This window comes from Lissotriton vulgaris, chromosome 12, assembly GCF_964263255.1.
Source record: "Lissotriton vulgaris chromosome 12, aLisVul1.2, whole genome shotgun sequence".
NCBI classification, from domain to species: domain Eukaryota; kingdom Metazoa; phylum Chordata; class Amphibia; order Caudata; family Salamandridae; genus Lissotriton; species Lissotriton vulgaris.
In genome coordinates, this window is record NC_141700.1 from 81,900,082 (window position 1) to 81,923,384 (window position 23,303).

The 23,303-nt window shown below is 42.3% G+C and overlaps 1 protein-coding gene across 1 annotated transcript in view; it reads right to left on the reverse strand.

The window, feature by feature from the left end:
- Positions 1-6,556: 6,556 nt before the first annotated feature.
- Positions 6,557-23,303, reverse strand: part of LOC147673389 (uncharacterized) — a 53,344-nt gene continuing 36,597 nt past the window's right edge. Inside the window, exon 2 of the mRNA XM_086947250.1 lies at positions 6,557-10,508. Coding sequence (XP_086803376.1) covers positions 9,532-10,508 — 977 coding nt within the window. The 3' untranslated portion in view covers positions 6,557-9,531. The remainder of the gene's footprint in view (positions 10,509-23,303) is intronic.

Consider the following 23,303-nt stretch of genomic DNA (forward strand, 5'->3'; position numbering starts at 1 on the left):
GATAAGTAACATTTTCCTCATCTTGTGCGATCTCCTGCAAATATAGCATGGAACATACGTTGAACCTTTATGTGCAGCAGAATGCGAATGTATGCATAGTATGTATTGCAGTTCCTCCCCTACCACAACATTGGCTGTTTTAAAACAGAAGAAGCAAAGATAATTTCTTAACTGTATGATCAATTTGTGCCTCTCTTTTAGTCTGGATGTCAATACATTGTTTAATGAAAGTCTGTACTGAGGTTTATGTATCTGCAGCGGTGGCTCCTAGGCTAAGGCCGGACAGACGAAGAGGACACAGTGAGGAGGTAAGTTTAATTTAATTTTTTATTGAATGACTGGAACTTTGAAAATTAATCCAGGTTGAAAATTTTCTAAGTAGACCACAATCTCGGTCAAATGAATTGGAATTTCGCTTTCTCACCATTTAAACAATTTGGGATAACTACATTCTGCCAATCAAATGGCAAGTGGAAAAGATGCTTTTGGACCTCTGGTTTGAATCGTGAGATCGACGCCTCCTGCATCAGCCCTAATTTCTTTAGTATCAAGGTTTTGAATCCATGGTGCCAGTTTTTGAGGCACATTTTATTTGATTTGATTTGGACAACTATGAAACATGGCTGAACACGTCCTCAAATGCCAATGGGAACCTTTGACCAGATTTGCAGTGTTTTCCCACAGGAGTTGTGAATGATCAAATCCTAACCCAGGAGACGGAATTGCCCTATATTGGGCTCAGGACATTCATTAACAAAGACAGGTAATGGTTAGGCTTTTCTTCCTGGACAGTGTTTCCAGAGGGAAATCACCTACATCAACAGGCAGAGTAATGCTGTGATTGGTGACAAGATAAGTTGGCTCTTTTGAGTGGCAGAAGCTTTCATGAGATAGATTTCTAGGTCTTGTTTTGCAGCAGGATTCAAATCAATAATTATTCAACATGTAACTTATCTTCCTCCACTGCCCATGTATATTCCCCATTCCCCTCCTCTATGTAGTAGAGTGTTACAGGTTACAACAGGAAAGAACTGCCATGTTTGTAGGTGGGCTTTCAGAAGTGGTTTGTCCTCTTAACGAGGAAACTGTCCCGATAAACTAAAATAATTCTGCTGGGGTGAGCGGTCTCCTGGTTTCTTTTTTGTGTATTGGACTTGTCAATGCTGTAAGCAGATAAAAAGATGACATTATAAAAATAGACATCTGTCTCATATCTTGTTCATGTGTGATAGTGTCTGTGAGAAGTGAAATACTTGCACCTGGTCCCACTATAATCCTTAGAACATAGTCTACTGAAATGTTTTCGACATCTAGTATTCAAGCTGAACCTCCTGTGGCAAGCGATCAACCATTCAATCATAATCCTTTCAAGTCACTCATACCTGGTGGACCTTTCTTTGAGATCAAACTGTTGTGTCGAAGCTGAGCCTTATTTTGAGGTCAGTCCTAATATGGAGCTAAAGCATGTTTTCAAGAGGAGTCCTACTCGAATCTGCTTTCTTCATTGATCCTTGTACTGAGGTTGATGAGGTTTACTGAGGCGTTTTTACAACTCAAGAGCGCATTTCGACGTGGATGATGTTGAAAGAATGGTGGACCTCCAGTTTGATGGTGTTGAAATTGCCCTTTATTTAACAACCATTGTGTATTCTTCAGAGTGACCCCTGTTCTGTGGACAGTAGGTTTTTGTGGGATCTTCTTACCTGAATATTCAGCAGGATGGAGGCTTCTGACATACTGAAACAGGCAATGGCTCTGTTCCTGCTTGCCAATCATTGTTACCAACACCCTGTATACATCTTTTCCTCTCAATTTTGGTTTCCTCTTCAGTGGGGCAGAGATCTTTAAGGTTTTTGTCGCACACCTCCCAACCTAGGTAAAATCTTTTTGAGCAAGTACAAGCTGAAAACAACAATAAATAACTTCAGAAGTTTTTCAGAACTGTCGAAGCTATTCCGAAATTACGAATATTTATTTTTATTGCTTCACATTGCTCTGAGCCCATCTCCAGGAGCTGCAAGGAATAGGAGCGACTTTCACTCAAGTCAATGGTAGTCAAAGCACATCAAAATTTAGAGTTTGATGTCAGTGTACTCTGTTGCCAATGCAATGGAATACCCTATTCGCCTGTACTATATTGGGTTGGAAGGACTTACCGCTTTCTGTTGACAGAGCCCCATTAGTTTGATTGACAGAAAGCACCATCCGATGGCCCGAGGAAAGGTATCACACCAACCCCACAATTGAGGGTCAATGGTGTGATGTCCTTGTTTTCTGTCATTTACCACAAGGTTCAACAAGCATTTACAATGCAACGGTTTCGCCTTTGCAAAAGTTAGAGCTATTGGCATTGTAAATGACAAACGTTTTATTTATGTGTTGTTTTTGAAAACAGATAAATAAATGGCATTGTCATTTACAATGCCAATAGCTTAATCTCTCGCAAATGCGTGACCTATTGCATCTGCACCCACACACACACACAGAGCCACACGCACCCACCCACAGACCCCCTGCTTTTAAATTATATCGACCCCCACTAACATGCTGGACTTTCACTTCAGTCACTGCTGTGACCCGAGGGTTTGCCCATACAGTGCATTGTCCAAGTAAACAGAACTTAAGCTCTCCTTTTGTTAGCGCCACGAGGGCTCTGGCCTGCTTAGCAGAGAGTATGTTTGCTGCAGACAAATAACACACCTGCTTCCTCTCCAATCAGTGACAAAGAGTCAAGACTCGGGCTGCTGTTCATTGAAACCTTGACCTAAACCTAAAAATGCAGGAGGCAAATGCTGTCCCTCTGAGCCGAGCTGACAGCAAGACTTCAAGTGTTATCCTGCGGGTCACTGGTCAGAGGTTTCCACCTACCGCAGAGCTCAGGCTCAGGAGGAGGATCCCATCTACCTCCATCTATTGTTTTATTTTACGTTTTCTTCTTTCTCGTTTGTATCTGTAACTTGTAAATATGTCAAATGTTCCTCATGTAACGTACTTGGTTCTATTGTGAAGCGCGCTGACACCTTTCGGTAAAGTCCGTGCTCTATAAAAATGCATCAAATAAAATAAATAAATAAAATAAATCCTCAGCGGTTTTAAATGACCCCCTTACACCTGCCTGCAGCTTCCAGGCGCTCCCTGGCGAGGCTTGCACTCATTGCAATAGAATTTATGGACAGTACACTGGATCCTGATATTTCACCTCGAGCTCTAATTAAATGCTAAGATGCAACAAGGGAGAGCTGTACTCCTGGTGATAAAGACAGGTTAAAAAACACTCACCCGAGTCTTCCATCGCGCGGCCTCTGTCTAGCGCCTGGAGCGCTACGGATGAGCAGCGCCGCAGCGGGTCAGAAGGACTGACTGAAACTATTCTCTTTCTGTTTGCTTCTCGGCAGCCCAGTTGCTACTCCTCTTCCTCTCTTTTTTATGACTCACTCTCCGGTCTCTGCGCTCTCCACCCACGAGTCTCAAACTCTCTACCACAATTTCACTTCTCCATTGCGCCGTCTCCTTGCATGCACTCTCTCGTGTGTTTTGACATTCCTTCGGCTCCCTCTCCCTGTCTGTTGTCTTCTTTGCCCTCTCCCCTGCCTCTCTTTGTAACCTCTACTCTCCCCATTGCCCCATGGCACTTATCTGAGCGCCCAGCCACCGAGCACCTACGGGCACACAGACAGCGGGAGGGGGGGTGAACGGACAGCGAGAGGGGGGGCGGGAACGGACAGCAGGAGGGGGGGCGGGAACAGGCACATGGACAGCGGGAGGGGGGCGCCAACGGACAGCGGGACATCGCGCAACCCACCCCTGCAAACAACACTTTCAAAATGGCCAAAACACACCTTTAAAAAAAATAAAAACAAACCACCGCCCACCGCCGCATGACGTTTTAAAAGGGGCGGAGAGGGAAAAAATATAGGGAACGCCCACGAATCGCCTCGGACAATGACGGACGCCTCTCTCTTCCAATGGCTAGCCTCCATTTATGGAGCTAGCCAATGGAACAGAGTGGCGGGACAAAGCCACATACACTGTTCTCAAAAGATTTCGCCTGCGCGAATGCTGCTGCGCAACGGATCGCCAGGCGAAACCTAAAAATCACCCCCAGACTAAGGGAAAACCCTCCCTGGATGCGGGGGTCATTAATCTTTGTTTTTCAATACTAAATTCGCAGCTTGGGAGTTTGTTTTTGGAAACTAAGTGTGTTATAGTTTGGTGGATGGCCATTAAAAGTGATGGCGGCAGTCCACCAAACTTGTTGTACCATGAAGGAAAACTCCATGATGCCAGTCCCTGTCACGGTACACAGATTATCGCTAGGCCAGGGGTGATCTCTAAATTAAGCAGATACCATCAGTATCATCTGCTACACTCTATATCCGCCCATTTCTTTTTTTTAAACACAAATTCTTCTGTAAGGATGAGCATCAGGTACTTTCACAGTAGCTCTGAGATCTGCTTCATTTGCCTTGGCGAGGATAAAGAACGCTGGAGTAGATGCCTCACAGCTTCTGAAACGCATGGTTTGCTCCCTTCTTTCCCTCTGGCCTTGGCCTCTAGTCTCGTGGGCACCTCCCCTGCAGCTATATGAAACAAGTTGCACCCACACATCTCAATCCCCTACTGTGGTTTATAGCTCTGAGTCCCCAGAAGAGCACTCAAGTTCCCTAAATACATTATTGTCACAGTCTTCTGACTTAATAATGTAATAAACAGAACAATTTTCAGAAAAAGCTTAGTAAACACTGGGTGAGCTACTCAAACATGGAGTCCTGGAAACTTGCGTGTCCAAATCCAATACTCTGGGCTTTTAAGGAACAAAAACTCCTCCCCAAGACTAAAACTCTAAGGCAACCGGGTGTCTGCATCCACTGGAGCATTAAGCAAAAAAGTAGCCTCCTGCACCGTCAACCTCTCCTTTGGGTAAAGGCTCTCCACACCCAACACAACCAAGAGGTTTGCTCCATTTGCAATTTTGCGAGTTTTGACTAAACAGCGGCCCTCCCCTGCATAATTAGTGAAGTAGTGTGGCTCACTGGTTAGAGGCGGCAGACCCGAGAGCAGAGGACGGCCCGGGACCAGGGTTCGATTCCCGAAACGGCAGGTTTCTGGACCAGGGTCAGCGGACTCGATAATTCTCTCGCCTCGGTGCCCACTCTGATCAGCGATCACACTCGGCAACTCTGGGCACTAGCTTGCCTCATCTTCACTAATGGCCCCACCAGACCGCCGGGGATGCCTGGTCTCACCCTGGAGATACCCATTAAGGGACCATCTCTCAGGGAAGCCAGGAAGGGTTTCGCAGCGGTCGAAGCGCGGAGGTACCCCTTCGGGAGTGATTCCAGCGCTATATAAGCACACAATTAATCAATTAATTAATTAATAGCACAAAGGCCACCCATCCCTGCAGTATGCCCCTGCTTCATTGCAAAGCAATGAACAATTGCATCTTAAAATGCACCAGTGGGCCATAGCTCCAAGGCTCCCAGCAGAAAACCCCCAGTGAAACTCAAAAATTAGCCCCAGCACCATAGGCCACTAGAATGGGCATTTGCCCATTAGCACCAGGATTCAGTTCACTGGGCAGCTCTACATACAATCCACATATCATGCCCCACTCCACTCCCATCTCATGCCCCACTCCACTCCCATTCCCTCACTCAGCTATCCTTGTAAACAAAGTCAGCCTGAAAACACACCCTACAAAGTATGTTGCACTTCCAGGCTACTTTTAATTGCAAGCACTTCTTACCTTAGGGTGCAAGGATCTACTGAGGTTGCAAAGGAACGAATACCTTTACCGTATAGTCTTATTAGACTGCATAATAACCCTACTGGCTCTCATTTCAAAGTCTAATAGTTAACTAGCACCAATAGTTTGTCATGCACACCAACTTGACTTTGCATGGTTCCTGGATATAGTGAGGTTGCTGGAATCATGGAGGTTCTCTCTGGATTGTAATTCGAAGCAACATGTTTTCTTCTGTTCTCCTTTCAAAGAAAAGTTCGCAGATCTTCAATGATGACATTTTGTCCAAAAGCCATGGATTCTTTTTTTGGAGCACCTGCAAGAACTTGCAAACCGCATGGCTCCAACCAACAATCTGAGGAATGGGTCCCTGTGAGCTGTTGGTACTGGCTAATCGGTCCTTTGACACACTCCTGCAACTAAAAGCAAAAGGCATTAAAAAGAAAAACTTGGAATATTCTAAACCCAACACTAGACGACAGGTTGATAGAAGCATCAAAACTTCACGCAGAATTCATTTTCAAATGCAACTATTTTTCATGCTCAGAAGTTAACTTGAACATTTGCTTGGCTTTGATTTGTTCCTGCTGAACCGATGCTGGACAACCTTGCCAGAGAATCTGTGTTTCCTATCATTTCTACTTCCTTGAAACACTCATTCCACGCAGCCAATACAAATGCAATGTTCTGCTTCCCTTAATTTGTAGAATTATATTTTCTTTATGAAGTTTGCATACACGAAAACCATTCCCTCCCCACCCAGGCTCCTGAGTGATCCAATTGGGCACACAAATAGAAACAACAGGAAACCCAGCTTTATATGTTTTTATTTTTAACATGAAATAAAGCACACCCTAACCTCCACGTGTAAAGGGGTGTAGTACAATTCATGAATTAGCTGGGATAATACTTGCGCAAATTTGAAAAACAAAACGAATAGAGAAAATAAAAGATGAATAAAAATACCTGTGAAAATAAAAGGAAAACAAAGGGAAGAGCAATAATTGAGAGATATTACAGTGTCCTAAATTAAACATGAGCTGAGAAGGAAAAGCTTAAAGCATTGTGTTAGTGGGGAATTTGCGGAAGGCTAGTATGGTGGGCTGCAGGTGAGTGCCCACTGTAAAAGGTGCAGCTGCTGAAAAAGCTTGAGAAGAGTTTTCCTTTCCTATACTTCAGGATCATCAATCGCAGAATATCCTGTGCCTTGCCCTGAATCTGCCTGTAAACAGTCATTTGGATGGTAAGACTTAGTTCCTTCTACAATATTCAAGAATCCGGATTTGGATGGGTAAGCAATGGAATGAAGAATTGATGCAACAATCCCCAATTTACAGATACTAGCGATCAATTGTGCAGCTGAACATAGCACATTCTACAGGGGCAAGAGTGAGAATGCGGACACCCATAGGCAAGGTTATTACCAACATCAAGCCTGGAAAAATGCATGGTCTAGATTCTCGTTTTGAAGTCCGGATCAGAGATAAGGGATTTAACTTCTTTGTTGAGTCAAGTGACTCGTACATGATTTTGCATGAGGGTTTACATTTTGAGACCAAAACAAAACCTAATGGCCTACCTGTGGACAACATAATTTTGGATTTAAAAAAGGTAGACGGTATGGAAAGCTGTGACTGAACAGGAAGAGGGTAGAGTGATGCTTGAATCAAAGTAGGTTCAGTTATAACATGATTTAGTTTTGAGGTAGTGATCTGGCACCCAGTATTCAACAACGGAGAGGCAGTCCATCAAGTGATGGACATCTCCCACGTATGATACTTAGAGGCATCAATGTTGTGGTGGAAGGAGATACCAGGGCTATGTACTACATAGTCCCTTGCACCCATGTGGATTTTGAGCGAAGTTAGCAACATAAGGCAATCTGTAGAAGGGGTGGATCTGAACTACAGGACTACAATCAAACAAACTCCTCGACAGAAAAATGATTTAATGCGGTGCACAACAAAAACCCACAGTTCCCATGCAAAGAAATAAAATATGAATTTCCGCTCAAGGATCTATCATGTTGGAGGTCCCCAAAGTTCTAGAAGCACCAAGCAGTATAAACCTTCATTCGCCATCACATTCATAGCACTATCCAGAATCCAGAACCTGCTGGAAGATGCATTAATGTTACACCAGGATGTCAGCCTAAGTGTGAAGTCCATATTATTGTCTAGATGTTTCATGGTGCCCTTGGTACCATGATACAATGCATGCCATGCACTGCCTTCATTTCATGCCAGGCCAGTGTCTTACAAAGTTTCAAAATCAGAGGTTGACTACTTTGTAGAACACACTTGTCTCCATAAGACAGCGAAAGCGCAAACTGTTAGGCAGTGAGACATGGACAAGGCTAGACTTATGGCTGCATAGAATGTACCTCCGTACAGCTGGAAGTTAACTTTGAAAGTGTCATTGTAACTGAACTTGGTGAAACAAGATGTCTTAAAGGACTTCCGCTCCTTATTCCGGGTGTATGGCCAAATGAAGCTCGGTTTACCAAGTAAAATATCTTAAAAGGAATCTTATCCCATACCACCAGGGTGTGCAATTAAGGCAGGATTAAGTGATAGCAATGTTTGAGGTTGAAAATAAGTATCTACCTTTTTCTCCATATTCTGAAGAGGTTGTTTCGTTCTGGTCTTAACCATTGACCTCATTAGTATAAACCAGGCGCGCTAGGCTCACTGCCCTAACCAGGGACAGCATGTGCTTGACTTAGAGATAAGGAGTCACATTCTTAAGTAGCAATGGATCTGTAACCGGAGAAAGGTGCTAAAAACCAAGGATGGAAATTTCCTAAATTTAATGATCCAGTGAAGGAGCGAGAATTTGCATGATCTTAGAGGCAAGGTGAGGTCTTTTGTGACAAACTAGGGGTAAGCTTTCAATGAATCATAGCATCAGCAAAAAGGAAATGACCACAGGCTAATGGACGAAATTTTCAGGCAGACTGGAATAAGATCACCTGACTACAGAGTGGCCGCTTGCATATCAATGTCAACCAGAAGTTCTCCAAAAGGTGTCTGGTAAATTTGGAACAAAATAGCAGTGGCTTGTTCAGCATGCCATTACAATACTTGGGAACTATCTCTGACACTGCTTGAATAGAACCGTAAATTTAATTATTGAAGAATGCGTTTACCCCACAGACTCTGGCGAATTAATGGGCTATATCAGGTGCAGGAAGAATATGTATGCGACAAGAAATACTAAAATAATTTTTTAGAGCTATTACTTCAGAACATAGTTTGACACTGCAATAGTTGGCCTTTGTAGCTAGAAGTGTTTTCATGTAGAGGCCCTCGCACAACTAAACATGCTAGACAAGCACAAATGTTTTTGTTTTTCAAGTCCTCTAATTTGGCATTTTGTTCTCAAAATGGCTAAGTGAACCAAATGGCTGAGATATTAGATCTACCATAGGGGCTAGATCGTCAGCTACTACAGAGATTATGGAAAGATATTCATTATCGTGAATACTGGCAACCGTCTCCGAAGAAACAACACATACTATCGAGCCCAAACACCATCTAATTGTACAGGAATAAAATCAGAAGGAGTAGGGGCTACAATTGCCACATGAGTCCTGGAGTGAGTGTTTGGTGGTGTTACAAAAGTTGAGATGATTGTGCTGGTGCTTTGGGGGTACATGTACGAATTAAGGTGACCTTGTCTGGGTCCCCCCTACACTTGTATGTGCGAGTAGAGATGAGCTATAAAGGATGACTCCTGATATGGTGTGAAGGTTTGAGGAGTGCGGATGTGGGGCTACAGGAAACTTAGTCTGCGGGTGATGGATGACGTGGTTGTCCTCTGCGGCGTTTGTCTGTGCCACGTACAGGCCTACGGGTTGGAGAAGCCATAGCTGCTTCCGGTACCTCCACATCAGAATCTTGTTGTGGAGGGCTGGTTTGCGTGGACAATGTAGTCAACTGGGCAGGAGCTTGAACAGTGGTGGGGTTTGACATGCCCACAAAGTGCTCTATTGCGGTGGCTATGCGGCTAAACACATCCAGGGTTTGGTGGTGGATCTGGATCAGTTCCTGGTGCTGCGCCACCCTGTCCTGATGCTGTACCATTAACAGCTGCTGCAGGTCATGGCGAGTATGATGTATGGCGGAGGCCACATCGGAAGTTGCATCTGTCTGTGCCAACATGCTCTGGCTGATGCCATTTATGTCTTGACGGAGCCCTTCTAAACTGTTTTGTATTGCAGTGAGTGATTCCTGTACAGTCTCCGGCTGCATATAGAAGTCTGACTCCCATCCGTTCTCTCCACCCCTGCTCATAGCTCCATGCATCCACTGACTGTGACTCAATTGTGGCAATGGCGTACGCACTGGGGTATTGTCTGGTGTTGCCTCCTGGCTGGTGATGGGAGGGCCTTCAGGGGACATGATTTGAGAAGGATGCCCAGGCGATCCAATGCTGGAGGGCTGTGTATCAAGGTTTGGTGCCATCCCATCATCCTGAATGTCCTCTCCGAGCAAATGAGAGGTGGCCAGGGATGAAACTGTTCCATAGATATCTATGTGTGATTTCTGTGCCTGCAACCTTGGTACTTGTGCATCCGTCGACCTAGAACTGGTAACAGACACAGCGTTGGGTCCCTGGAGTAAATGGGCCTTGTCATCACTATCGGAGTCCTCTTGATGATTGAGTGTGGCTTGGAGATCAAGGAGACTTTCCCTTCTCTTGGAAGTTCGTCCCTGGCTTGTCGTTGGCTCATCCGGGTCTACTTTAATTATTGTCATATCTGCAGAGGAAATAAATTTGTACAACAGTCAAATTCTCAACAATATCGACATTCAGAGGTTAACGGAGGAACAAACATATTCTCCGACATGATTCAATATTAGCATTCACAATGACAATACAGGATAGTACCTTATTTGTAGGCATATCATTCATATCCCTATTTGCAAAGAAGGCGAGGAAATGCTTCATGGCTATCTGGACAAATGCAGTTTTGGAAAAGGTTGTGTACAGGAGAATGAATGCAGTAGTCCGTGAGATAAGGGTGTAGATCTTGCATCTCCTGAGGCTGACAGGAGTACTACTGTAAAGGCATGATTGGTCAGTGTAAAAAAATAGGGATAGGATAGAACATCAATGTACTGGTCAGGCCATGTCATGGTCATGTGAACACAGTCCAAGTTCATAATGTGTATATTCTCGGTGTGGGTCTAGGAACTAATTACACAAAAAGGTGGTCCTGAAAATTACTTGATGGGGCGGCAGGTGGGTGGATGTATCATATAGCATATGCAAATACAAAGGTATGCAGTTCCTAAGGGACGTGAAAAGGTAGGGGGGAGGTGGAAAAACGGGGGGAATGGGGTGTCAGGTGTTCAAAATCTAGAATGTGGAATGCGAAAGGAGTAGCTCCAATAAGGAGCATGGGCCCTCACACACCCCAGATGGTGTATAAACCTTGTATATGGTATATTCCCTTTCTGCCTTGTTTGGAAGGTGTGGAGGGGCGATGGTGGTAGGCATTTGGATGTGGGACACAGGATGGTAATGATGTAGGGTAGCAGGATGTGGAACTAAGTAAATACTAGTTGGTTATATGGCTGGAAACTCCCTATAGGCTTGTGCTGCAAATCTTCCTGGTACGTACATGAGCGAGTTGAGGCACAATAAGCAAAAGTAAGACATGGGTTACTATGCAGATGCCAGGACTCACAGGTGTGACAAGAAGAGTTATCAAATACTTTGGCAAAGATACCAGAATGCCTTGTGAAGGATCGTAGAAATAGCCAAAACATTGTTCACCGAGCAGGCACAAACAACGTGTGATATATGCATTGTTGCTCGATATTTAGGTTGCTTGGCATGAAAGATATGAGTGCAATAATGACTAGTACAATATGAGGAACGGCACTGTATCATTCAGGTACATTCATGAATTAAGTATGTGGCAAGCTTCCTGCCCTTTACATTCATGCCTCATGCGCACGAAGTCCAGCACTCACAGCGGTGGGTTTTCAAAGTTTTTATTCTTCTATACCCTTTGCAAAAAGCAGACGTGTTTCGGCTGACGCCTTCCTCGGTGTGATCAGGCGTGCCTGATGCAGCCATGTTTAAATCAATCCTACTAAGGACACAAACAATTACAAAGGACTACCTGCAAGTAAACATAGTCGCCATATTGGAGTGATGAAAAATCGTATGCAGCGCATTACGTTGCACAGTTCATTCTTCTTGAACTCAATATCACATCATGTATATCAACATATGGATCAATATCCCTTATGTACATCCTAAATGACACCCTGAATGGGCCAATGGCATGCTTTGGGAAGGATATATTCACACAATGCGAACCTCCACTGTTGACATAATGTTTCATGGTTAGGCACCAACCTAGGATTATGTCGAAATTCCAAATTTACATTTTGATATGCTATTATGGACCTTCTAAATCATGCCCTGAATGGGCCATTATTGTCAATGTTCATCAGAGTATTGTAAAGGTCAACCTACGATGACATATACTCTTGGCCAATATCGGCATCATTCGCATCACAATTGCGCCCTGTATCGGCTTGTCTTCTTGTCCTTCCTCGAATACAATCACTGCTGTCATTACCACTGTGTCCTCACATAAAGCAGCGAATGTATATTACCATGTGATGAGACATGCAGATTTTGGGGGGTCTCAGCTGCACGCACTCACTCCGATTTACATAATCTTTACTAATTGCCCTCTGGTGGGCCGGGTAAGTGTCCTCATTTTTGCATCCTGGGCGTTGTAGTGCCAGTGCTGCGGCAATATACAGAACCCACTGGGGGGGGGAGGAATTGCCGCAGCACTGGCACTACAACTACACAGCAGATCCAGTTGGCTGAGTAATTGCACGCGGGTAGATATATACAGACGGCAACTACATCTTGAGACTAATGGCTGGGGCAGTCTTGAAGCTTAGACACAAGGCAGGTGCCAGAAGTATTAGCATTCACCTGAAAATAAACAAAAGGCAGTGGCAGCAGCGCTCCACAGGGCTAACACTTGGGGGTATGCAAATTTGCACCCACTGCAAATGTCCGAGAACACTTTTCTAAGAGTCCTTCTACGGTTTAGACCGGGCACCCCTTATTGGCACTCAATGCAGCGCTTAGTTTTACCCGAATATCTGAAAGGGCAGCCCTTGAGCCAGTGCTATATTGGTTCAGGCTGGTGAGAAACCCAAAGGCAGCAATATATATTTAAGACCTCAGGAAGATGCAACCTCCAACAATGGCGTGGAAAGAGCACATGGCCGTTCCAAGTAAAGAATGTTTTGAATGAGCGGCAGATAGGGTCCTTCTCGACAGACTCCCGTAGAGTAAAGCAGGATACTGCAGATGTGAATAAAGATCGAACCATGAATAAAAGCAGATGTGCAAGTCTATTGGGTTGAAATCTGGGTTTATTTTAGGTAATTATTTTAACAACGATCTTGGCCCTCCTTGTACATTTTATCTGAATTCGATATACCATGAGCTTTATCGAACGCTGTATGTAAAATGTAGACTGGGAATTCTGACGACCAGGTAATATCTAACCAGAATCCATAGGCTCGCTGCTGGTTTTGATCACTGTGACTGTAAATTCGGAGGGAAGGACAGCCTACCTCAATTTATCCTGTTCTGCAAAAAATATGATATTGTACGTAGGCGGTGACTTCTTCCCCTTTTTAAACTTTACGGGGTCAAATGTGTCAAATCAGCAGTGATGCTCTGTGCTAGAACTGAAGATGGGTATGTTCTTAACCCCGCAGCATCATATTTACGGGCTACGCGGTCACAGCTGAAAGAGTTGCCTATCACTCTAGGTACTATACCACCCAGACAATTAATTGCAGAGCGCATTTTTATTTAATTTATGTATATTGTATTATGTACTGAGATATTTTATTTATTTGAGAGTTTTTTTATAGCACTAGCAAATAGTTTGCTTGAATTGTCTTCTCCTCTAATGCTCCTTTGCAAATGCACTTTAATATAACCTTGTTTTGCACTGATATATTAGTTGATTGTTTTTACTGGAGCTGTATGCGTGTATAGGGGCTGCTTGCTCTCTGTGTACTTACCCCCACCTCTTATGGCACGTTTTTATAAGAACATTGCCTGCACCTGGAGAGAGTATAGAAGTCTGCTCCTATTTACGGTTTGTCACCATGCTGTTTAGTTGATTGTATGATATATGTTTTAAGCATTTATGAAGTGCGTTTTTTGTTTTTTAAATGATAGTTTTAACCATTGTAAGGCTGAAAGCTAAAACAATAAACAATGAACACACACACACACACACATATATATATATACATATATATAGTTATATATTTGAGAGTTTAACATTTGCAAGAAAATATTGCTTAATTTAGGTATGCTTGAGATAGCATAACTAGGCCACTCTAGGCTGCATTGACAATAATTTGGTAAATGATGCAAAATGTGCATATTTAATTTAGATGTACAAGCAGTCCACATGTGTGTGCCTTCCTCTTTTTAAAAAAAAATCTAGGCAGCTTCAACCATGGTCTCGGTTTATAAAATGTGTAATATTTATTCTCTCCAGAGGGAAGGATTTTCTTACTGTTACAATGCCAAGGCCAGGCTCTATGGTAGTTGAATAAAGAATTGGATTCCTGTGTTTCATAACACATGATTTTATTTCCTTATTACGTGCATCTTTTACGAATACGATACAGTAGAAAGTATGAGTTTTTGGGGGTGCGTGGAAAACGTATAGGATGATTGGTTATTATCAAGGAAACCTTTCTAATCCAACTCTTCTCCATAATGTCATGCCATGAAATGAGTGTGCCTTGTTCCAGAAACCTTATAAAATATGTGTTCTTTGGGGAACAGCCAACTTTTTTGTTGACTTCACTTCTAGCTACAGGACAGCGAGCGGCAATCTTTTGGGCTTTTATTTGGAGTCAGGCTATATTCCGTTCTGTGTGCTTGTTCACTTGATTTATTAACTAACTACTTTTGCTTTCTGTAAATTTACTAAATGTTTGAATAAACCCACCAGGTAATTAACTTTAGAATCTTGTCATGTGATGGGATTAATATTAGCCATACACTAAATCTATGAGAGACTCAGATGGTCCCACATGATGTCCTAGTAAAATATTTTCTCTATAAATGGAACCTAACTTCTGTCATTGACACTGTGTACTCTAATCCTGTCCACTTTGACTTTAATTTGCCTTGTTCATCTGCCATCAAAGTTTTTGCATCACTGCAGCTTTACTGCGCCCACCTTTCGTTAATATGCCCCATTTATTCCCATATTCCATATGAATATACCATACTAATTCAAACTGATATTGTAAAATCAGCCATACACTGCCTCATTGACTAGGAATATTCAGCCATGATGTTGGATATCGGGAAAAAAAACATTAGCACCGTTACCCTGGGTCTAGCCTCTTTTCGCATCCTTGCATCTTGGAATTCAATAATAGAGCATACTGGATCACTGTAAATAATACAAACAAAACTTTCAGTGCAAAAAGGGACAACTAAACCAAGGTACTGAGAACTCCCTCTAGGACACTCATGCTCTGTTGAGGTAATTGATAACAGCAATTCCAGCCCCTCATGTGGTAGCCTAGATTTAACTGCTCCATGGCAGTACTCACAAGAACATAAACTCTACTCCTGTATGAATCACAGCCCACTTTGCACATCCTTTGATTACAATGCTCACAACAATTCTTTGTGATAGATATTAGAAGTATTATTGATATGTTCACGTCTCTTTCGTCTCAGTAACAGTTCTCCGGGTATCTCGTTATCGACTCGCATTTTTTTCACCTTCTGACACAACCAACTTGCATCCTTTCGCTCTAATGGCAGATTCATAATTGCCTACCTCTGCTTCAGAGCTTCCTCGATTTTCTATGTGACACTTTCAGAGAGGCTTCTTCCAAGACCATACCCTGCATTATGTTATTTTCAATGTTCCACTTCAATCACATCATTTCCATGACTCGTGAGGATTATGCAAGGACCACATCTTTGCTGGATACAGCTTATTCTTGTCGAGAACTTTTTAGATATATTTGTTTATACATACTAAACCTGCAATGCAAACTTTTCATGTAGAATGTTAATTGTCGGCAATGTTGATTTGGAGGTCAAAGTAGTGTGTCTCCTCGTGGAGTTATGGGATCTTGTCAGGGGCGAGGTTGCTCATTTTCCAGGCCTCCATGTATTGTGTGGGTACAGAGGGTTCCTACTATTTAGTCTAGCTCACTATATCAGTTGGTGATGGCGGACTCAAGTAAACCTGCAGCTCAACAAGCATGTCCAGTTTATGTATTGGTTGCATGCACGTGCATTAAAGCAAGTTGGCTAGGTACTGTACAAGCTGTTATATCCCATCTCAGTGGGACCATCAGAGAACACCATGTGGAAAAAGACAAACTTTCCTCCAAATGGCTAATCACATGAGTGTGGCTTTTGTTTTGCTAGTGCAAGCTGCTGCAGTGATGTCATTGGCTCTAGTTGTCACATAGAACTGGGCGAAGACTGCAGCCAGGCCCAAACTACCTAATAGAAAGTTCTCATGTGTAAGTCCTCCTCGCTGTGTAATTCATCAGATGAATGCACATGAAAACTCTTCCTCTACTAGTCTACGGGGAAGCTTGGTGCTATGAAATATTCTCCGCAGGCGTTGCACAGTTAGAAATCAAATTTTAAAAAACAGCAAAATCAAAATTAAACAAGGCGGACAAAAAGTGAGTGAAGTGCGAAGCTGTATATTTGCATAATATTCAGAGGTGGTTATTGGACAGGTCACAGGATCTGAGGAGCCACAAGCTTTTATTGTACTTCTATTTGCAACTATTTGACCATGTGTAATTACTGGGAGGAAAAGGCACACCAGGTTCCATAGCAGAAAGTTGTGTGCATTTCCTTCATGTTGGCAAATCTGTGTTTGTGCCTTATCTGGGGAATAACAATAAATGCCACTATCAATAAAAAAATTACAGCCAATCATCAGTTAAAGGAAGTTATGCATCTGTTGTTATTCTAGCTTATTCTCGAGATGGAGACTCAGTATCACAAGTACCAGAATGTAAATTTCAGGGTTATTTTGCTATTTCTTCAAAAGCGTGTCCAAAGAAACCTATTTAAATGCGACGACCCGGCCTAATATTACATTTAGTTGTGGTCATTGCTTAGTGTGTTAATTGTTCTAATTCAGGGCTGAATTAATGTTTTTCCGAACTTTCATCCTGCAAAAATAGTTTTTGATAAATTGAAAGCCGGGACAACAATTTAACTATATCTAAACATAGACTAGAAGGCGCTCATACATGGTTTGCCTTGTAAGGGATTGCGTTGTGGCAGAAAAAAGTGTTCGTTACGTGCAATTTAGAAGATCGTTCAGAAATGTTTTGGACAACACTCTTAGAAAATAAACTGATGATGAAGAATTTGACCCATATGAGGAAGGAGAAAATAATTTTGAAAATAATTTCAAAATTCAACCTATCACAGTCATGGGAGGGAAAGGAGCACATGTTTGACGAGATGCTCAGGAGACATATGAAGTGTATGTTGCTACCCAAATGTGAACACTTCATGGACGAGTAAATATTTTCAGAAGATGAAAAAGGGATTATATTCACTTGTAAAAATTAATCCCTGAGCTAGATAATATCCATTCTTCAAAACGAGGAGGACTCAATCAACTTTGTTAGCGCATACAAAAAATGGACCTTCTGATTTAGCGTGCATAACGGAAAAAATACAAAGATGAGAAACTTTACAAAAATAGAGACCGCAGAGTGGCGTGGAGTAGTGTAGAGTGGAATTGTGTAGAGTGGAGTATGCATGGAGTGGCAGCGCAAACCCATTACAGTGAACACATTTTCAACTGAAATGAACATTACAATTGCACAGACACAGTTTTACTGATAATACTATACAGTCCACACAATCTGCATCACTTGGTGTATTGATTTTTTTGAATCCTATTTAAATAGATGCTTCGACCACACTTCAGAATTACAAAAACAACGTGCCTCATTTGTGCTTTCCTAATTCCGATATATTCTGAAATATTCGTACGGTTAATTTACAGGCATTTAAATGTTGTTGCGTGCTAGAAAAATAATTTCCAGCAGCCTATTTACATTCCCTTAGTCAGTAAGATTGTCACACAAATCCTCTCACTTTGCAGTGGAGAAAGACAAAAAACACCATACTCCCTGGGAAACAAAAAGCCTGACAGTTGACATCTGTCCTTTGAATGCACAGTAAATGTGACAAGATAAAAACAAACTTTAAAAGCCTTTTTATCACTCATTTACTTCTAAACTTCAGTCTGTTTATTTTGGGGGTGTTCAGCACTGCCCAACGGCCCTATTTCCAGTGACTTTGGCATGGGCGGAAAATTAAGGAACAGGATTGTTTGAGTTTTGGTAAAGAGCACTAACCAAAATAAACAGGCTGGCAGACAGAGAGAGCATTGTTCCTCACAAGCATGCGAGATTGATGACCTGGATACCCGGGGATAAGTAGCACGATAAGAGGAAGGAAAACTTTTCAAAGAAATACAGCAGTTTACGGCTGTGAACTAGTATAAACATCGAATCTCCTGCAGTGCCTCAGGTAAATGAAAATAAGCATTGGCAAAGGTAATAGGTTTCATCTAAGTGAGAACTATTGTCTTTGCCAATGTCTTTTAGCCATATTGCACAGCAGAGGTGAGTGGAGTGGCATCGTGTAGAGCGGAATGGAGGAGACTGGCGTAGAGTGAAGTAGAGTGGCGCCGAGTTGCTTGGAGTGGTTTAGAGTGAACTAGTGTAGACTGAAGTGGAGTAGAGTGGCGTAGAGTAGCATGGAGTGGCGTAGAGAGGAGTCGAGTGGAGTGCCGTGGAGTGGCATAGACTAGAGTGGACTGATGTAGACTGTAGTGGCGTAGAGTGGTGTGAGGTGGACTAGAGTGGCATTGAGTGGAATGGGAGCACAGTGAAGAAGAGTGTAGTGCCGTGGAGTGGGGTAGAGTGGAGTGGCGCATAGGGGTGTGGAGTAGGCTGGCATAGAGTGGAGCAGAGTAGAGTGGCATTGTTTGTAGTGGGATAGAGTGGCATGGAGTGTCAGAGTGGCAAAGAGTGGTTTAGAGTGGAGTGGTGCAGAGTGGCATAGAGTTGACTGGAAGGGAGTGGACTGGCATAGAATGCAGTGGTGTAGAGTGGTGCAGAGTTAAGTGCAGTGGTGTGGAGTGGTAAAGAGTACAGTGGATTGGCATAGAGGGCAGTGGCGTAGACTAGAGTTGTGTAGAGTGCATTGGTGCACAATAGAGTGGTACACTGTACAGAGGCGTGGAGTGGTGAGTAGAGTGCAGTGGCCTAGAGCCGAGTGGTGCAGATTGGAGTGGTGCAGAGTAGAGTGCAAAGTAGAATGAGTGCAACAGCAAAGAGTGAAGCGGCATGTGGGGCAGAGTAGAGTGACGTACAGTCCAAGTGTAGAGTTGAGTTGTACAGAGTAAAGTGGCATAGAGTAGAGAGGCATAAAGCAGGATGGCATGGAGTGGACTGGCATAGAGTGGAGTGGCAGAGAGTGGAGTAGAATGGAGTGGAGTAGAGTGGAGTGGTGTAGAGTTATTTAAAGAATAATTGCAGTTAGGGAAAGGAAGTAACTAACCCTTAACTTTAGAAATACCTTCATATTTAAAGACAGCCACTAGATATACATGCTTTGCATCCCCCAAACCCACTTTACAACCCCAGCTGGCATCAGTGCGGCCCTCGGTCACACCATAGACCAAACGTTGTGGCCCCTGGGAAAATGTTTGAGAGTACCCATGCAGTAGAGTGTAGAGTAGTGTACAGTAAAGTGTAGAGTGGCATGGAGTGGCAAAGAGTGGAGTGGTGAAGAGTGCAGTGGTGCAGAGTAGAGTGCAGTGGTGTAGAGTGCAGTAGCCTAGAGGAATGCAGTCAAAGGCTTATGTCAGAGTCTCAGTTCAAGTTCTAGGGGGTCCTTAATCTCTCATGGGTTTTGTCAATGTTTCAGAGAAGCACTGCACTGGTGAGCACTATATTTTGGACAAAGTAGAAGAATGCATCATAAACAATGTTTTATGCTGTAAATTATATTTGAGGGACAAGAAATAATGTTGCTGCATCTTTATTTGGAAGGCACACAGAATCTCATTCACACTTTACAGTACAATGAAATGCGTATTCTATGACACAACGAGGGACCTATTCGCTGTCATAAATAAGCTGATTTGCTAACGCTATTGGGCAGTGAAAGGAAGCAACATGGAAGGGGTGGGAGGGAATAGAAGCTAGGAGATGAATGGGGATATGGGAGACAGACTAACAACACAAGCACTCATATGGAGTGCTGGGCGCAACAACAACAAAATAGTAGCACCAAAATCTAGGGGCAGGAGAATGCCCACAGTACTTGGTCCATGCCCCAGGGGAGGGCCAAACACAGAAGGAGGACATGACAAAGTAATGCAAAGAAAAACGGGTACGGAGAAAATGAGAGTGAGGCTGAAGCCAACATATGGTAAGCTATGGGCGGGCGGTAAGCCTACTGTATGTAAACAAAATGTCTTGCAGAGACAGATCATGTCCTGTCTAAGTGAATCCTAAAATGTTTCCAGAAAGCGAGCACTCGTGGAACTAGTCAGAGTGGTGGTAAACAGACTATGCTCCACGGGTGGGATAAAGACAAGCTAGTCAGCCTGAAAGAAATAAAGCCAGCAAATAGAAAGAAAGCAAATGCAAGTCACAAACTACATAGTTAATGGTAAGCAGTGGGCGGAATGCATTCCCAGGATAGCTTTCAAAATATTCCCACGACTTCTTTCGCAGCAAGAGAGCTGCGCTGTCCGGTAGGCTTTAACCAAATGATTAAGATTTTACGCACTGGAGGTATCAAGGAACATTTAAATTCATGTATGCTGAAACACCGATATATATATATATATATATATATATACACACACACACACACACACGGCAGCAGTTATCGGACCAGCTGTTCATGGAAACGGCTTACTGATGTCGTGACAAAATTAGCACGTGTGATTGAGACTAAGAATACATTATGAAGAAGAATTTGGAAGATCGTGTCAAGTGAATTAGAATTCATAAGTAGAGATCAAGGGCAGATGGCAATATTCATAGTTGGAACTCGCAAACAAATTTATTATTGGACATATGAGCAACAATACAGATTCTAGAAGAATCAAATAAGATTTTACACGTAGTAAGAAAACCAATTAAAGTGGAATCGATTACTCAGGAAAGGCTACAATATGAAGGAGTAATTAAGCCCTGATGAAGTCCTGTGTTAGGATGAAACGCGTAGGTTGTAAAGATTTGATGGAATTGGTTGTAAAGATTTGATGGAATTGGCCGGAAAGATTTGATGAAATTGAATTCATTAAAACAGACTGAAAAGAATCAATGGAATTTGATGTACTTGCAGAAATAAATTCGGAATATTGGCGTTGAATTGGAAAATATTGGCCTGTGGACTGAATTTTGTTTAAGAACTTCAATAATTTATTGATGAAAGTGGAACACTGAAAAACGCTCCTTTTTTATAGACATTGGTGTATTGAAGATTGTGGCCTTAGAGCGGTGGACCACAGAAAATTGCGCGTTGTCATTGAATCAGTATTACATTTCTAGAAAATCTACTAGTGCGCACATGTGTCAAGCCCTTACTGCCTGGGGTTCAGTGAATGAACACACACACACACATATATTATATATATATATATATATATATATATATATATATATATATATATACACATACATATACATACACACACATAAATATGCACACACATATACATACATATACACACACATACACACACATAAGATATATACATATATACACACATGTACACACACACATAAAAACATATATAAATACACACACATATAAACACATATATATATATATATATATATATATAAACACACACACACATACATATATATATATATGCATATATATTTAAACACACATATATATATATATAAATATATATATATATATAAATATATATATATATATAAATATATATATATATATATAAATATATATATATATATATATATATATATATATAAACGCATATATATGAACACATATATATTGTATTTGTATTGCAATTGCATTTATATAGCGCTTACTACCCCATACGAGGAGTCAAAGCGCTTTTTCGGTGAGTAGCACACTACTCCGAGACCCATGGAGGATTAGTGTTGAGTTAGTATAGTGAAACATGCAAGCACATTTTAAGTGGTGGATAGGTTAGTCAGTTATTTGGCTTTGGAATAATAGCAGAAGGATAGAGGAGGAAAAAGGTTTGTATTTATATAGCGCTTGTTACCCCTGATGGGGTGTTGACGCACGCTATTCAGGAAGCCCATAAAGGATTAGTGGTGAATTAATGTGGTGAAATATAAAGTAATTTCAGTGGTGGATATTAGTCAGTTATTTGGAGTGAGAAGGATAGTGGAGGGATACAAGAGATACACACATATAAATATACACATATATACACACATATACATATATATATATATACACACACACATATATATATATATATATGCCTGGACGACCACGGTCAACTGATCAATTATGTAATTTATTGAATTTTGTTAACCGATTTTGGATTTACCCTTGTTTGAAAAAAAGCATCTGATTGTAAATATGGTTAATGAAATTCAGCTTTGTAAACCCATTGTGCATGGTGTTGCCACTTTAAAAGGTGTGGGTTTGAAACCCTTAAAAAAAAGCGAAAAAATTTTCCAAAAAAAAGTGTTGTGAGTATATAAAAGTAATTTTGATAGGTGGATGGCGTCATGTGATCAAGTCCCACGTTTGGGATGAAACGCGTAATGGCTGCCCCATCTTGCTGTACCTTGGTCTGAAATGGAAAAATAAATTGAAGGATTTGCACTTGGTGGTCCGTGCTCTTTCTTTTGTGCCCCACGGGAAAGGGATTACAAAGTTAAAGAGTTTCACCGCATTGAAACAGACAGGTTTCTACTCCTCCTGTCTCCACACGGACCCCCCGGCGTAAAACGGTCTCACCTGCTGTAAAGGAGTGTTTTCGGCTTGGCAACGAGCCTTTGTCAGAATCCAGGAGGATTGACAGCAACGGAGACCCCCAACTGAGCTCAACAGGGCGAATGCAATATTGGACGGCAAAAACCCACGGGAGCACTGAGGTAAGCGCGGGACGTATGTTCAAATGCGTCTAGCGCCGAACGAGTGTTTGTTTGTGGGGTAACGTCTTCCGATAGAATCGCCACGGAAGTGAAGGCTCGGTGTTGGGTGCGGGGTTAATTGTGCACTGTAAAGGGCTGAGGCGAGCGGCCAAATCAGGCCGGTACGAACATTCCCTTAAAGCTCCAGCCCACGCAGCAAACCTTCTAACTAGTGAGACTACAATTGTCTCATCCAGGGAACAGTGATATGGCGGCAGCCGACGCCAGAAGAGAAAGGGAAGAGGCGGCAGCAAGCATGTTTAATGACGATGTGGTGTTAG